The following is a 17,891-nucleotide window of genomic DNA, read 5'->3' as shown; positions in this document are numbered from 1 at the left end:
GAGCATAAAATGCTCACCGGCGCTCACGGCCAGACTTGGCACAACAAGTTTCCGTCTTCTGCAGGCAGAAGACGGAAACCTCATAATGGAGTCCAGACGCTGGTGTGAACCCAGCATAATAGATGTAATTCTTCTGTAATGTAGGCTGTAAAGACCCCCATTCACCACAAACCCTATTCCCTCTTCAAAGAAAATAGTCTCACACAGTATGTTCAACTGAGATTTTATTCACGCAGAAAGCGGCCCTGTAATGCCGAAAAGTTGTGAAACGTGACTATGCTTTCTGTGGCTCAAACAAGGGTCGTGAGTGCTACCTGGTGACATTTTACAGCTTCTGCATAAAGGAAGCAACTTATGGCCAAAAACGAAAAAAAGGGGAGGAAAAAAACACGAGAAAAACAACAAGAAACAGCTGAGAATTACACTTAGGAAGTATTAATTTGGTTAAACAGTTTATCTTTAATGACTTGCGACATTAAGCCGTGGATTGCTTCAATGGTTGTTTTGCAGCTGACAGAAAAAAAAAATACAAAATTAGTTACCAAATAAAGAATTACATTCCCCGTAATACATCAATGTGACAGTATAAGACTCCAGCTGAATGGTAACACCTCCAATAGGAATCACAATGGAATGACACAACAAACAGTTATGACAAAAAAAACAAACAAAAAACATTCCAGATTTGTTATTTTGTGGGAAGTATTTACTAAAAACAGACACATCAGGAGAGATGAGAAATAAATCCTCTTTAAATAAAATTTCATTCATATGTTGTACAAAACACTCACAGCATAAGGGTAAGTTCACACAGAGTTTTTTAGTCAGGATTTTGAGGCCGTATTCACCTCAAAATCCTGACCAAAAAGACGGCTCCTATTGAAATCAATGGGAGCCGCTCAGGAGAAAAAGTAAAGAAGCGAGGTGATCAGGAGAAAAGAAGTGAGATGCTCATTCTTCAGGCAGTTTCGCCTTGCGATTCGGCCTGAAGACACTCCCTCCTCCCAACTAGACCCATTCATTGGGCCTAATCCGGAGCGGAGTGCGCGTCTGGATGCCGGTGCAGTGCACCAGCTTCCAGTCACAGCGACCCGGTTTTTGGACTGGAACCTGAGGCGGCCTCCACTTCAGGTTCCGGTCTAAAAAACTCAGTGTGAACTTACCCGAAACTGACCTGCGGGTTTCGATGCAAAGGGAGTCTGTCACCCAGCAGAGAGACTGATTCAGGTGACCCAAACTTACATTTTTATTTTTTTTTCAATTCATTAAAAAAAATTTTTTTTTTTTTTTTAATTGTTACCTGTGACGTCCCCGGGTCCCTTCCTTAGGCCACTTTGGCCTCAGCGGTCATGTGACCACTGTATGAACACAGCTGAGCACCAAGACGCAAGCACTGGTGATAGGGGAGTATGTATTTTGTTTTTTCCCACCCCCCTGGCCTAAATAAAAAATATTTCTTTGGCCTAGACAACCACTAATGGACTTGTGAATTGGTGTCTCTGTTGCAGAAATGTAACACTGTCAAAACACAAATGAGCTCTTTGGAGCAATGAGGGTACTGCCATTTGGAAAACAGATATAGGTTCAGGTCACCTGAATCAGTTTGGCAGGGCTGGGTTGATTTGCTAGGTTCTGGCGACAATCTCCTGTTAAAATCTACAACATGTCACCTCATGCTGCAGATTTCACACATTGCAATACAAAAGCTTAAAAGGGGTTGTTTACAGGTTCCTTGGCTGACGTCAGCAGTGACAACCTGTTTGTGTGACGTGACCACTGCAACCAGTCACAGGCCTCAGTGGAGACTTTTCCACAAATGCCGCGTTATTTTGCGGTGGCGTACACGCGGCGCTACGCGGCGCTATGTGCAAAAATAAGCACAAAAACCGCCAGCGTTACTCAGTGTGAATACAGCCTAATAGTCTCTCCAGGTGACTGTCTGCCGGGGGATCTATAAAGAAGATGCTGCAAACAGAGTAACAGGGAGAAGCAAATACTTTTTTTTTTTTTTTTTTTATAATTGGCCTCGTTTGCAACACTTACAGACTTTTTAACCCCTTCCCGACATGCGCCGTAATAGTACGGCGCATGTCGGGTCTGTAACTATGGCGACCGCCATAGCCGCCGGGTGTCTACTGCTTTAAGCAGTAGACAACTGGCTCTAATGCCTCCGATCGGTCCCCGGACCGATCGGAGGCGTTAACCCCTCCGGCGCCGCGGTCAAAGGCGCCGGAGGAGCCATTTTCCCAGCGGCGCATGGGCGCCGCCATTTTGGCCGGGATCGCCGGCTCCTGGAGCATGCTCCAGGGCTGACGTCCCGTTGCCATGACAGCCGGGAGCCTTGTACAGGCTCCCAGGCTTGTCTGCAAATCCTCTCTTTTGCAGGCTGGTCTATGCAGCCTGCAAAAGAAAGGATGCTTTTTTGCAATGCATTGCAATGCATTAGCATTGTAATGCATTGCATTAGTGATCAGACCCCCTGGGGTTCAACACCCCTAGGGGGTCTAATAAATGCAAAAAAAAAAATAAAAATAAAAAGTTAAATATAAAAAAATATAAAAAGAATTAAAAGTTCAAATCACCCCCCTTTCCCTAGGACACATATAAAAGTAGTTAAAAACTGTGAAACATATATATGTAAGGTATCCCCGCGTCCGAAATCGCCCGCTCTACAAATCTATAAAAATATTTTTCCTGTTCGGTAAACGCCGTAGCGGGAAAAATAGTCGAAAGTGCCAAACCGCCGTTTTTTCACTGTTTTGATTCTGATAAAAATTTGAATAAAAAGTGATCAAAGCAATAACATTTCCCGAAAATGGTAGAAATAAAAAGTACACCCGGCCCCGCAAAAAAAGACGCCCTATGCATCCCTGTACACTTACGTATAAAAAAGTTACGGCCGTCGGAATATGGCGACTTTTAGAAAAAATTTTTTTTAACAGATTTGGAATTTTTTTTAGGGGTCAAAATGTAAATAAAACCATATAAATATGGTATCCCTGGAACCGTACCGAAACACACAATATAGGGGACATGTCATTTTGGCTGCACAGTGAACGCCGTAAAACCAAAGCCCGTAAGAAAGTCGCAGAAATGCATTTTTTCTTCAAATCCACCCCATTCTGAATTTTTTTTCCTGCTTCCCAGTACATTATATAGAATAATTAATGGTAGCATCATGAAGAAAAATTTGTCCCGCAAAAACTAAGACCTCATATGGCTCTGGGAGTGGAGAAATAAAGTTATGGGGTTTAGAAGGAGGGGAGTCAAAAACGAAAAACGAAAATCAAAAAATGCCATCCGCGGGAAGGGGTTAAAACAATCACTCAGGGTGGGTTCACACCTGCGTCTCAGTCTCCTCTTTGCAGGTTTCCATCTCCTGCCCGAGAAACTGGAGAGGAGATGGAAACTGGCAGTCAGTTTTAAAACCCATTCATTTGAATGAGTTTGCAAAGTGTCTGCCCATGAGCATCTTGTGCCTCTCCGCGGGGAAATTGTTTTTTTTTTTTTTTAACTGGACAAAAAGTCGGACATGCAGGACTTTGTATCCGGTTATAAAAAAAAAAAAAAAAAAAAAAAAAAAGGTTTCGCTGCAGTGACCAGAAGAAGCTCACGGTCAGTCACTCACTGCCGGGTTTCTATCTCCTGTCCAGCTTCTCGGGCAGAAGATGGAAACCCACAAAGTGGAGACCGGGCGCAGGTGTGAACCCGCCCTCACTTGTAGAATACCTTATAAATAATTACATACAAAACTGCAGCCATTGGTCAACCCTGGTGGACAGGCATACGGTCATGTGTAGTGGGACAGACTTTGTAGTCTCACCATTACACATACACACGAATATTGAAAGAAAGAAAAAAAATACCTGTCTCTTGTAGCTTTGGCTAGTTTGTCTTCAGACTTTCGATCGTGTGTTTCTAATCCTAACATAAAGCTTCCACGGCCAAGTTGAGCTTCGGATTGTTCTAATTTCTCGGACAAGTCAAATACCTGTCCTGTTGTGTAGTCAGCATTCTATGGGTGGAAAACAAAGAAGATACAGATAAGCATTAAACACATTCACTTCTTATAACGCTTGTATACTGTGGAATGAGCTTGAGACAATGGAAATTTTCCACTATGGCACTTACAATACAGTTAAAGATAAATTCTAAGACGATGCGAATATCCAAACTCTTGATAATTTGTACCCTCAATGAACGTGCCTTCGTAATCACAAAACCCCCCCAAAAACGTAGCATAATCCTAATGCAAAGAAGAATTCTAATCGCGGGGAACAGTGAATGATCCCCATCAATAGTGTGAGCCTACAGGACACAGCCATCTCCTCCCCCCTTTGTAATGGAGGGCAGAGGATTAGATCTGGGGAGGAGATGTCACTTGATTTGTGACTTTCTGGTAGTATTTTTTTTTTTTTTTTTTTTATCTGTGAAACACAGAGGACAGTGCAAATATATAAGTAAAATAGTATAGCATTTTATATAAATTATATATATTTTATCTCATGAATAATCAAAACAATGAGAACAACAACATACATTATGGAACAGGAAAGGCAGTCACAAAGCCAATAATGACATCTTTTAAAGGGGTTGCAACAGTTAGTGCTTTACTTTGTATGCCATATAATTGTTATAAACAAAAAAGACCCTTTAAAATTCAGCAAAAAATTACAATCTATCATCCACGCAAACAAACACCTACAATTTTTGCAGAATTCCCGCACCGCATGCCCTCAAAACACTCAAGATAAGCCATTATTATATCTATAATTGTAGTGTTTATACAATGGATTAAAGATTATTTGCCCTATATGTTGTATATGATAAATGGATTTCTGAGCTTACAGAATACAAGTAGCCGCAGCGAGCTATTTACCCAGACATTAATGTACATTAGTGGAGTTAGAAAGCATTATCAAACACACACTGTTTAACAAGTATCAATGTAACCGAAATATCTAATCCAGTCACTCGGCCTGCCCATAGTTCTTGCAGTGACCATAACAGCTTCAGTAAACACTGCCCTGAAAGCTAGCGCCCCTCCTTCAGGCTTCAGCACGCCATTTGCTTTTTGGAAATCTCTAAATTCTGTTTGATTTTGTCTGGGAATACAAAAGTGCCAAAGTGTAAGAGGCTAAGAGCTGTATACAAGGCAAGACAAAGGGCGTTCCAGTGTTTACCAGCCCTTAGGGTTAGTGGCCCATACACAAATCTCTCAGTGGAATGTATAACCATCCAGGTCTCTCCCAACCCGCCTTATACTCCTATGTGGGCCACACATGCTGCAGTACAGCACACAATGGGGTTCCCTGCATGAGGAGGAGCTGGAAGAGGCAATGTGCAGCGTAAACCCCTGAAGATCCCCTGCGGGATCTATAGTATGTTGGATTTATCAGCTTATCCACATTGCCTGGGAATCTGCAGGATACCAGGCGCTAAACACAAATGCTGCAGCTGTACAGTAAAAAGTGATAGGTTTATCAACATAGGAGCAGGATTTACTTATACAAATAAACTATATAAAAGGTGGAGAAATATGTTTTATGGTCAGTGCCTGAATTCCAAATTGTAAGTTACTACACTATAGAACATTTTTTAGAGCTATGTGTGTCTCCAGTTTACAGCTTGTTGCCTAGGTTATGGATTAGTAGAGTCATACAGAGTCCACAAAGTAGGTCTTAAATTTTTTGCTCAATGTTGCAATGGATGCCACGTCTGATTCAGCTACTGAACCCATGGTGCAAGACACTCTTGCTTATTAGTCGCATTGTATCTGAAGCTATACTTCCTAGTTTCCATCGCTGGAAGCAAAGGGACATGGAGGGTAACCTGAGGAAGAAGACTGCCTCTAATTCTTCTTCACCTTTCACTGTGTGAACCAAGTCTGATCCTTTTCTGCCTGCTGAGCAACAATAACCGCTTCACTAACTTCATTGCTGACTCTTTCCTCCTGGAACATTGCATTTACTACATGCATTAATGCTGCAGACCAGCAAACTGCCAATACTTCTGCTTTGATAGAGGTGGTCACACTTGCCAATAAATTAATCAAAGGAATTGATGAGTTGCACCTTGTTACTATTTAGGCTAACTTCACATCTTCATCAGTTTCCACAGACTCAGTTGCAGTGTCCGCCTGGAATCAGAGGACAGAAAAATCCTACACAATTTTTTCTTCCACTGATCTCAGTTTAAAAACAGCAGGCACTGATGGACCCCATTATAGTGAATGGGATCCCTCGGGCTCCATGTGGATGTAATATTGTAGCGGTCTGCTTTACCAGAACAAAGGACAGCCTGGCAAAGATGTGAACTTAGCCTTACCCTCTTAATTTTTACCTATTTTTTTGCAAAATAAATAATAAACAGTGTAATGCGTCACACCTTGTTGTTCATCTGAGGTTGTATTTATCTAATTTTAACGTCTTCTAAGGACCAGATGTTTTTTTTTTTTAATTATGTCTAAATAGGCAAAACTATAGAATGCAATATTTCAGTTAACGTGCCCCAATAAACAAAATATGAGCAATAGGCATCCCTGCGTTCTAATAGCCATACATTGTTGCTTTGCTGAATGATTTGTATTTTTATTGTCAAGGATGCTTGTTTTGTGTTGACGTCTTTTGAGACACCTTAACCATTTTATTATTCCGTCTTGGGAGTTGTGCTTGATTTTAAATGGCAAGTTGAAGGTATTTATAGAAAGATCATGGCAATAAAACTTTATAAGCCCCTTAAAATAAGTCTAGAGGAAAATAGTGTCCAAGGTACTTACTGTTAAGAGACTTGAAGAGCTTAGTGTATTCACCCAGTACTTATTCCATAAGAGTTCCAGCAGCTTGCGATCAAGAGAAGACTTGAAATATGTAACTTCCAAAGCATAATACCTATAGGAAGGCAAAATTAATAATTACTTTTTCAAGTTACAACATTAAAATTTTTTAAGGTTTTTTTTTTGATCACGACATGCATGTCTAGGGCTTCTTGTCTTTATCATACCACCCGGCTGTGTGTTTACAGAGAAAGATAACAGACCTGGCTGAGATAAGGCTGCTGAAGGAGCAGTGTAATATAGTATGTGAACATAAATTCATAACAGTCGTGAAGCCATATCATTTACCGGGATAAAGAGTATCCTATGTTTTAATCAAGATTACAAATCTATTTGCAAAATTTTATTCAAATCCGTTCAGTGGTTTTTGTGTGATTGAGGAACAAACATCCAAACTTTCACATTTAATAGAAATAAGTATAAATAATATATATATATATATATATATATATATATATATATATATATATATATATTAAAAAAATAAAAAATTATATTAATAATTATTATAATATTTTATTATATATTTCTATTAATAATTTATTATTATTATGTATTGTTAGTTTAGTTTAGTAGTAGGAGAGGAGAAGTATAGCTATACTAATGTGTACAGGCCTAAAATCACTAAAACATAACCATGGCCAACAGCAGGCACCTGATAACTCAACAGTTTCAAATGTTCAATAAACATAGGGATGTATTTACACACTGCAGATTTTTTTTTTTTTTTAGTGATTTCTGCAACAGAAAAGCAGTCCCACTCATTGGAATGTTTCGGAAACAAACAAAAGATTTCTGTAAATTCCATTTAGATCATGGGACAATTGTTGAAATTTATACAATAAATCTTCTGCATGTGAATATACCCTAATGATAATCCATAACTTTGGAAACATTAACATGACAAAACGCTTACTGTTTACAATGCACACCAAAATCTTCTATTTTATTCAATGGGATAGTCTGGTATTCTGATGGACCTTCATCTGGAGGCTTGTACCCCTAATGATCAGAAACAAAGCAATATTTATATAATGTCTAGAAATTTAGAAATTTCTATACTCCAGCATTGAGATGTAACATATTACCTTTGGGTAAGTTCTGAAAGCTCCAAGATTGACTTTGCCTGCAGATATTGTCCTGGTTGGATCGATCTAAGGAAACAGAATGTGATGATTATAATGGCATTTATCATGTAAAGGCCATTTTGAAGACATCATTTTAGTTATTGGAAAGTAATACAGATTTGTTTTTAGAACTGCTTGAATGCAGATAAAATCTGAATACTAGAAGTGAACTAGGATTAGGTTTTTTCTGTTTCTTCCCAAATGTGATCTCATAATCCTATATATAATACTCACCACCACAGCAACAAATGGTTCCTGGAATTGCTGATTTAGCATCTGAGTGCTCACATCTATTCCTGAAAGCCAGCAGCCATAGCCAGGGTGACTGTGATACCATCCAATTGCATTTTCAAGTCTTCCAACCTGAGTAAGAGAATGTAGTTAGTAGTTAATGGTAGTGTTTGCTGCCCTCTAGTGACACACTCAGGCACATAGCAGTCAGTGTACTAGCCCCGTTTTTTGGGAGTTATTATTTTTTTTTTACACTGACCCATTCATCTCTATCGCCCCATACACACAATGTGCATTTTCACGGTCTTGTATACCTGCTTTGCATTTTCTATATATGCAGCCATGTATTCATAGGCAGCAGCCTGGGCGTTCACTCGGGTTTCAGTTCCTTCCACTGGTAAAGCAAAGCTGTCCATAATAATCATGGTTTCTCCATCCACCTTTCCTAACATCAGACCCATCACCTCCAGGTTTCCTCCAGATCTGGCGTGCATCACCATCTTCAGCAGTGCCAAGGCTGATACTTTGCAGTATTTAAAGTAATGATGACTGTAAAAAAAAAATAAACAAAAATCACAATTTATTCTAATGAGAAAAAAACAAAAAACAGCAGCTATCGTGGTCTATAGCTATAGCATTGACAAATACTCTAAATTTACAAATAATAATAAAAAAAAAAGTTACAATAAAATATATATAATGGAACCTGACGGTAACTTGTCAGTCTGCCAATTCATTTTATACATTTGGATGAATGTATAAAAAATGAATTGACAAAAAACGGGGCAAGTACACTGACTGCTATAAAATTGCAAACAAATTGTCCATACATTAGACAGGTTTTCCATAGCCAAAAGTGGATATTTATTAAGATATAATCTATTTGATTGCTCTGCTGCAGCTATGACGTCAGCGAGGATAATACATCACTTTAGCTGAGGTCAGGAGTCACTATAGCACTGCTGCAATGCAGTAGACAGAGGCTGGCAGGCGGTACAGAGACATGTCAGTATGGTGAGGGCTATTGGCTGACATCACATGTTTATGGTGTGCTTTGGTGCAGAGGACAACTGACATTTGTCCTGTTGATACTATATGGACTAGTATTTGTAGGGCCATCTTTTTAAGGGCAACGACAAAGTCTTCTGTATGGTTATAGTTTAGGGAAAATTCAGATTTAATTGCCCATCTCTGCACCTCCTTCCTGGTATATCGCACAGTCCTCTATCTTGCACCCTTGTTATCAGCATGTATAGTTAGGAATATATTTCAATATAAAGATTCCAGATACAAGCTAGGTTTTACAGTCAGCTATGTCAGCAGTCTCGTTTTGGTCTTTCATGATTTGTCGTTTGGATTTAGTGATCGTTCATCCTTACTCACATTTTATCTAGAAAACCAATAGGCAACAACAAATAGGACGGCATTTCCTATTAACACTTCTAGGTAGATAACCAGCACAAGAAAAACAGCAATATAACCAAAACCAAACATTGATATGATTTGGTTTGGTTATTACAATATTCAGGAGGTTCCACCTATAGTTTTGTTCGGACCAAACAACTGACTGCTATTATTATACCTTGGGGTCTCTTCAGGCTGCAGAGTATAATAATTGGAGGTCTGCTGGAGGAGATCAAACATAAAAAAACATCTTTTACGCCCCTCTCCTACCTGTTCTCTTTGGTCCTTCTGTATGACATGTTCCAGCACTTAGGTCTATACGTCATTATACTGGGTGACAGCTGATCACAGGCCTCAGCGGTCACTGATGTCAGTCAGAAGCCCCAAATAGAACAGGGAGCTACGCTGGAGCTCAGGAGAGGCGAGTAATACTTTTTTTTGGTTTTATGTTTGATGACCTCCCCCAATTATACTCTGGGGTCTGAGAACCTCCAGATTATAATAGCAGTATTGATTTTCATGTGTTCAGTACGAAAGAAACCACTGAGCGTACCCCAAGAGAGGAACCTTTTGAGGTTTACCCAACACACATTCATAATTTAATAGGGTTGTGACCTAAATAATCGCCATTAATCATAATCAAGGTAAAATGACTAATTAATCACGATTTTGACTTGTGTTATAATCGCCATGCCTTACCGCCATCCTATATTTTTCCACAGCCAGACTCCAACACCCTCATATATACCTGACGGTCACTCACAACCTCTTCCAGGTTATATAGCCATATCATACATAGGGGGCGCTGTAATCCCAATATTAATGTATAACCGCAGAATGGCTTAGAGTAGCCAATAGTACTACAGCTAAGGGAAGAAGTCGCCCAAAGCAACCGGCCAGGTCTGATTCCCCCAATGCTTTAGTAAGCTAAGAGGTGTTGGGTTGCTAAGGGCAACAACACAGGCAAAAGACAAAGTCCCACCAGCTGACACCCAGCCCCTGCCCCAACTCCCCCCATATCTCTATCCCTACAGCCCAGCCTCCCCGCTGTCACCCGGCCCTGGAGCCGGTAATGTAGCCGTGTCCGTCACCACTCACTCCTTCGTCCAGGGTTTGGCGGCCAAGATCTCCTGCTGCTGCTTCTTGTCATATTTGTAGATCTCATCGATGCTCTGCACCTCCTGCATGTTATTGGACAGTTCCCAGGTCTTCTGGGCCACACTGCTGCCGGCCGCCATCTTACCGGGGCCGAACCACAACAGCCTGTACTGCGCATGTCAGTGACAAGTATCAAGCCCCGGGACGTTAATCTGACAGGGGGATACTCATATAACTAAATGTTCTATTTAGCTTAGGAAATCTTTTCAGACTGACATTAAACTGTGTCACGAACGCAAATAATATAGGTAGCCGCTGTACTAGATTGTGGCGGATTTAATAAGGAGTTTTACCAGTGTTATTACCCCTTGTTATGAAATGGTATGATCCGATGTGCCTAAGAACGTGAACTGGAGCAATAGTTTGAGAGAGCAGAGCGCCACCTACTGAGAAGTCAGCGTCATTACTAAATAGTGTATTGTCTGGGAAATAGGCGATAGATGACGACGATAGATCGATAGATCGATAGATAGATAGATATGGAATATGGAATATATATATATATATATATATATATATATATATATATATATATATATATATATATATATATGCTATAGGGTTGGACCATAAATGATTGATTTAGTGGAGTCATGGCCAAAGTTGCCATGTAGCCTTAGCCTAAATCGGACCTACTGTTGGGATATGTTAAAATGTAACTAGGCTTTTGGATAACTACATTTTCTGGCAGTATTTGTGACTTGAATACTTTGTGTAATATACTTTATTAACACATTTTGGCTCCTTTCTGTGAAATCCTGCCTTACTTTACTCTTTCCTTTGCTTCTCTATTGAGAGCTGTCCCTGCTTCTCACTGTGAAGAGATAATGAGGGGAGGGGGTGTCACATCAGATATCTCCGGCATTATAGAATATAAACACTTGCTTTTGTAGGAGATTCTTTTCCCTCATGTGACCAGTGGCGTAACTACCGCCATAGCAGCAGAGGCAGCTGCCACAGGGCCTGGGACATTAGGGGCCCGGTGACAGCCGCTACTGCTGCTATCATTATACTCGGGAGACTTTTCGGACCCCCGAGTATAATGATTGGAGGACCGGGAGAGGTAAGAAACATAAAAAACACTGTTACTTACCTCTCCACGATCCTGCCAGGCCTCCTTCCTAGTTGTCTGATGTCACATGAACCCGGCTGCGTCCCGGGTCATGTGACGTCCGACGTCATTGAACAAGAACAACAGCGGAGGAGCTGAGGGACAGGTAAGAAACAGTAGTATTTTATGTTTTTATTCCCCCGGGTCTCCGATTATTATACTCTGGGGTCTGAAAAGCTAGTGTCCGCTCCTAATGTCTGTGCAAGATTTTGAACAGACACTAGCAGCAGACACTACCTGTTGGACAATGACGGTAGTGTGATCGCCCCCTAACAATCCCAGATAAGAGCAGCAAACATAATAGTGTACAAGGTTAAGGTGAAATATAGTGAAAAAAAGTCATATAAATGGTAAAATCACCTGGTAAATGTAGAAGAAACGGACCTCCCAACTGCGGCAAATTTGGCTCCACCCACTTTTATGTTGACTCTGCCCATTCTCATTCATTTTTCATGTGCTCTCACACAGTATAATCCTCCTACAGTCACCCATAAATTATGTCCTCCCTCCATATCTCCCCCAGTTTCATATACACCCTTCATCTGCCCCTAGTTTCATGTTCCTCCCATTTCTGTCCCCAGTTTCATGTCCCCCCCTCCATCTCTGTCCCCAGTTTCATATCCCCCCAGTTTCATGTCCCCCTGTCTCTGCCCCAGTGTCATGCCGTTCTTCCCCCCTTATTCTGCTCCAGTGTCCTGCCGTTCTCTGCCCCTTCATCTGCCCCAGTGTCATGCCGTTCTCCCCCCTTCATCTGCCCCAGTGTCATGCCGTTCTTCCCCCTTCATCTGCCCCAGTGTTATGCCGTTCTCCCCCCCTTCATCTTCCCCAGTGTCATGCCGTCCCTCCCCCCCCCCATCTGCCCCAGTTTCATGGGCCCCCTACATTATGTTCCACCTTAATGTTTAAATCAAACAAACACTTACACTCACCTTCCATCGCTCCCCCTCCGCTCTCTCCGCTCTCTCACTCATACACATAGTTGTAGGCGCGATGTGACGTCATCATATCGCGGCTACAAATGCCAGAGCTCAGCGTTAAAGCAGGAGCTGAGCTGTGACAGCTCCTGCTTTAAACGCCTATGTGTTCAGCTCCATTTGTTTATTATCCCTGTACTGTGACATCACTGTGTGTATTATCCCTGTACTGTGACATCACTGTTTATTATCCCTGCACTGTGACATCACTGTGTGTGTATATTATCCCTGTATTGTGACATCACTATGTATATTATCCCTGTACTGTGACATCACTGTGTATTATCCCTGTATTGTGACATCACTATGTATATTATCCCTGTACTGTGACATCACTGTGTATATTATCCCTGTAGTGTGACATCACTATGTATATTATCCCTGTACTGTGACATCACTGTGTATATTATCCCTGTACTGTGACATCACTGTGTATTATCCCTGTACTGTGACATCACAATCTTTATTATCTGTGCTGTGACATCATTCTGCCTATCACTTTTATGAGCAGGAGACATTGCTGTGGTCCCTATTACCTATTAGCACTGACCCCACCAGTTTGTTACATGGCTGCAGTAAGCATGTTTTATGATTTCATACAACCTGACATGTCTCAGAGTATGCTACCACTTCTGTTGCGTGGATTTAGTAATTTACAGCTAAAGAAGCAGTAAAAAATAAAATGTGACCAATATAGGATTATAATCCCAAACAGTGGCTATGGTAGCGCTGCAATCCTCCTCTCCACTAGGGGCGCTAGAACACACCTTTTAGCAGAGAGCCAGCTGAGCGGCGGGGGCGGTGCCTGTCACCACAGAGACACACAGCTAACGGCTGTACATACACATAAGCGGCGGAGAGGAGCGGCTGTGGCCGGAGAGCTCGGTAATGGTGATGTGCGGCTGTGACTGGACGTCTGCTGTGAGTGTGTCATGTGCTGTGTGTGTGTGCGCGGCCTCCTGAGCGGTGCTGTGCTGCACTTCTTATAGGTGTGCGGGGTGTATGGCACTGCTGCCCGAGGACGTGGTGTCCCCTGTACTGTATAATAACATGGCGGGGTCTCCACATCATCCCCTGTCTTGGTGAGCTAACCAGTGCCCATGACGTCCAGCAGCTGGAGACGTCATCCCCATGTTATTCTGCGCGCAGTGACGTCACTTGTCCTGTTCATATATATATATACACACACTGCTGTACCTGGGCCTTGTGTGAACTGTACGAGAGTTTTTAAAGGGAACCTCTAAACCTCTTGCATGTCCATATATAGCAGGGGTTTAGGTTCTTAAAGGGGTTATCCGTCTTTAACAGATTGATGGTCTTAAGATAAGCCCTTCATTTTAGTTTAGTGCAGGGTCTAAGGACCCCAGAAATCAGCTGCGTGCAGGTCCTGACAACCACTGCGCTGTTCACACACTGCACTATTAGTCCTGGCGGTTATTAGTACTGTAGCCATGTCCTATAGGCATAAATGGGACCCTGCTGCAGGATCCATAACCAGCAGTACTAAGAGTAGCAAGCTGTAGCACAGTGCCAGAATGTACGCCTTGTCAGGAGCTGCGTCTCCAGAAAACAGCTGATCTGCGGTGGTTCTGGATGGTCTCTCCTAGGGCTAGGTTCACACCTAACTCTGCTTGGGGACTCCTTTGGACCCCATGAACAGATATCTGAACGCAGGTGTGAACCCTAGTGTAAGTAGAAGCCATCAGTTTGTCAGTGGTGGGTAATCCCTTTATACCTCAGTTCTGGTGATTTATTTCTGTCTTTGAGTTTTGTAACTTTTAACTTGCTTAAGAAGAGTAAATGTCCAGAGTAAGATGTCTATAGGATGGAAGGCAGAGGAGGGGATTTAGCAATCTTTGGGGGTGTTCACACTTGCACCTGCTGTCCACCTGCTGAAGTTGCACAAAAACAGATCGGGGACGGCTTGCTGGCAGTCAGTGTAAAACTCATTTACTTCACTGGGTTTTTAAAGCAAGCCACAGGTGTCTGTATGCAGCCTTTCCGCCGTGAAACCGCTTGTTTTGTACAGACAATAAGTCCTGCGTGTCCGACTTTGTGTCTATGCAAAAAAAAAAAGCAGTTTCATGGCGGAGAGGCCGCATCCGCTATTTTTCTATCATAGAGGGATGTTATTGTGGTCCATATTTGACGCAAGGCGCTTTTTGTTTTGTGACTCACCCACCACATTGTGCAAATGTAGTCGGGGAATGGGATGGACCAGGTTGATGAAGCCTTGAATTGAAATCTATGCTAGTTCTTGACTGGTGTAGATCTCGATTCTGGTGCATTGGTATACAACCGTTTTATGAAGAAGCCAGAGCTGTACCCTGAGGGTCTGTGCACATGGAGTTTTTTTGGCGCTGATTTGGACGATGAATCCACCTTAAAATCAGCCTCCAAATAAAGCCTCTCAATAATATCTTTTTTGGAGGCAGATTTTGAGGTGGATTCAGCGTCAAAATCAGCCCCAACCGCCTTGAAAACTGCAATAAAAATGTGACGTTTGTCTACTTGTATCCTGAGGGGTCACTTACATTAACTTCAAGCAGAGATGATGAATTGTCCGACATCCACAATAGCCCTTTAGTTCTATAAGTTGGTTCTCATTATCCGCTGAGTCTCTAATAAATGTATGGGCAAATATGGCATAAACTTTGGAGTCTACAATGCTCCTACCTAATGTGGATTCACAGGACCCCCTCTACAAAGAACATGTTGTTAAAGAAGACCCTACATGCCTTCAAAGATGGGGCGGTATTACATACCGATAGAAAGCTGAGAGTGCGCTGAATTCAGTGCACTACGAGCTTTGCCAGTATACGTCTGGGTGCTGGAGATATTGGCGCTGTTATTTTTGACACTGCTATCCCTCCATTGTCAGAAGGGCCGGCCTTACAACTCATCACTGGGCGGTGAGGAATGCCCACCTAACACTACTCCTAGCCATGACGCTAGACTTTAAGGCCCACCTTTCTGACAGTGGAGGGATATCTGTGCCAAAAATAAGGGCAGCAATATCTCCTGCACCCAGGCACAGAACTGCGGACACTGACATGTGTATTCAGCACACTGTCAGCTATCTAGTGATACGTGATAACACATCTCTGAGGATACTAATGTGACTGCATTCTGTGTACATCGGTTTTCAGTCCTTCCAGTGACTTCATCCTGCACAACTCTGGATTCCTGGTGTCTGAGTGAGTCATTGGATATTCTGAAGACATACACCAAGCTGCTGACTTAAATGTAATATACTGACAAGTTTTGTTTAGTTGAGAGAACCAAATCTTAAAGATGATCTCATTGTGTTGCACAGTCCATCAATGAAACAGAAACATTGAATGCAAGTCTGAGATGTAACCATTACATGATGGAAACCAATGGGGTCTGTCCTTATCCCAGATGAAGAAATGCAACATGCAGAACTTCTTTGTCTGTGATTTGTGATGGAATCTCTGATTGAGACGTTTTACAGAACCTCTGATGTGGATGTAAATGTAGCTTTAGTGTTAAGTTCCCTTCTTATGATCTTTCCTTTCCATTGTCTTCATATTCAGTGGGATGGCAAATTACATCTCTTAACTTCAGTATTGGGTAGTAAAGTGTTTTCCAGCACATTTAAATAGATGACTTATTAGGATAGCCCATCGATTGAAGCTCCATGGGGTCTGACTCGCCGAGTGCCGCTTCTGCTTCATAAGCCATGTGACGTCATGTTTATCGTTCACGTGACTTGATCGCAAGTGAATGGGCTGTGCTGTGATAACAAACACAACCGCTGTGCCTGGAAAGTACTAAAAAAGGTGCAATTCTCACCCATATCCTGTAACAAGTCACCATTGGGTCATAGCAAAACTTTGGACCAAACTCTAACATTACCACCTTAAGCAGCAAGATCAGAACTGAAATAGTGTATGATTATTTTGGTCTCCTTTACAAAGAGAGAGTGCATATAGTGATTTTACTGTACAAGTAATGCACACAGCGATGTCACATTACAGGATTAATGCACAGAATGATGTCACAGTACACAGCTAATGCACGTAGTTGTGTAATAGATAACTCATGAAGTGATGTCACAGTACAGGAATAATGCACACAGTGATGTCACAGTACAGGAATCATAAACACAGTGATGTCACAGTACAGGGATAATACACACAGTGATGTCACAGTACAGGGATCATAAACACAGTGATGTCACAGTACAGAGATAATACACACAGTGATGTTACAGTACAGGGATAATACACACAGTGATGTCACAGTACAGGGATAATACACACAGCGATGTCACAGTACAGAGATAATACACACAGTGATGTCACAGTACAGGGATAATACACACAGTGATGTCACAGTATAGGGATAATACACACAGTGATGTCACTGTAAAGGGATAATACACACAGTGATGTCACAGTATAGGGATAATACACACAGTGATGTCACTGTAAAGGGATAATAAATAGTGATGTCACTGTACAGGGATAATACACACAGTGATGTCACTGTACAGGGATAATACACACAGTGATGTCACTGTACAGGGATAATACTCACAGTGATGTCACAGTACAGGGATAATACACACAGTGATGTCACAGTACAGGGATCATAAACACAGTGATGTCACAGTACAGGGATAATACACACAGCGATGTCACAGTACAGGGATAATACACACAGCGATGTCACAGTACAGGGATAATACACACAGCGATGTCACAGTACAGGGATAATACACACAGCGATGTCACAGTACAGGGATAATACACACAGCGATGTCACAGTACAGGGATAATACACACAGCGATGTCACAGTACAGGGATAATACACACAGCGATGTCACAGTATAGGGATAATACACACAGTGATGTCACAGTATAGGGATAATACACACAGTGATGTCACTGTACAGGGATAATACACACAGTGATGTCACTGTACAGGGATAATACTCACAGTGATGTCACAGTACAGGGATAATACACACAGTGATGTCACAGTACAGGGATCATAAACACAGTGATGTCACAGTACAGGGATA

The 17,891-nt window shown here is 41.8% G+C and overlaps 2 protein-coding genes across 5 annotated transcripts in view; one reads left to right on the top strand and one right to left on the bottom strand.

The window, feature by feature from the left end:
- Window positions 1-211: 211 nt before the first annotated feature.
- On the bottom strand, window positions 212-10,857 carry COPS5 (COP9 signalosome subunit 5). The gene is made up of 8 exons (XM_075270460.1): window positions 10,696-10,857; window positions 8,508-8,742; window positions 8,197-8,325; window positions 7,924-7,989; window positions 7,752-7,837; window positions 6,779-6,890; window positions 3,867-4,015; window positions 212-510 (listed from the first exon to the last, which is right to left on the bottom strand). The coding sequence occupies exons 1-8, from the start codon at window positions 10,833-10,835 to the stop codon at window positions 426-428; spliced, it is 1,002 nt and encodes a 333-aa protein (XP_075126561.1). The 5' UTR covers window positions 10,836-10,857; the 3' UTR covers window positions 212-425.
- Window positions 10,858-13,658: 2,801 nt separating this feature from the next.
- Window positions 13,659-17,891, top strand: part of CSPP1 (centrosome and spindle pole associated protein 1) — a 57,292-nt gene continuing 53,059 nt past the window's right edge. For 3 of the 4 annotated variants that reach the window (XM_075270381.1, XM_075270382.1, XM_075270380.1), the window contains exon 1: window positions 13,659-13,725. The gene's annotated coding sequence lies outside the window, so the exon portion shown is untranslated. The remainder of the gene's footprint in view (window positions 13,726-17,891) is intronic. The other variant, XM_075270383.1, reaches the window with a different exon arrangement.

This window comes from Leptodactylus fuscus, chromosome 4 (genome assembly GCF_031893055.1).
Source record: "Leptodactylus fuscus isolate aLepFus1 chromosome 4, aLepFus1.hap2, whole genome shotgun sequence".
In the NCBI taxonomy this organism is placed as follows: domain Eukaryota; kingdom Metazoa; phylum Chordata; class Amphibia; order Anura; family Leptodactylidae; genus Leptodactylus; species Leptodactylus fuscus.
The sequence above is the reverse complement of the archived record's forward strand: the minus strand, read 5'-3'. Positions and strand labels throughout refer to the sequence as shown.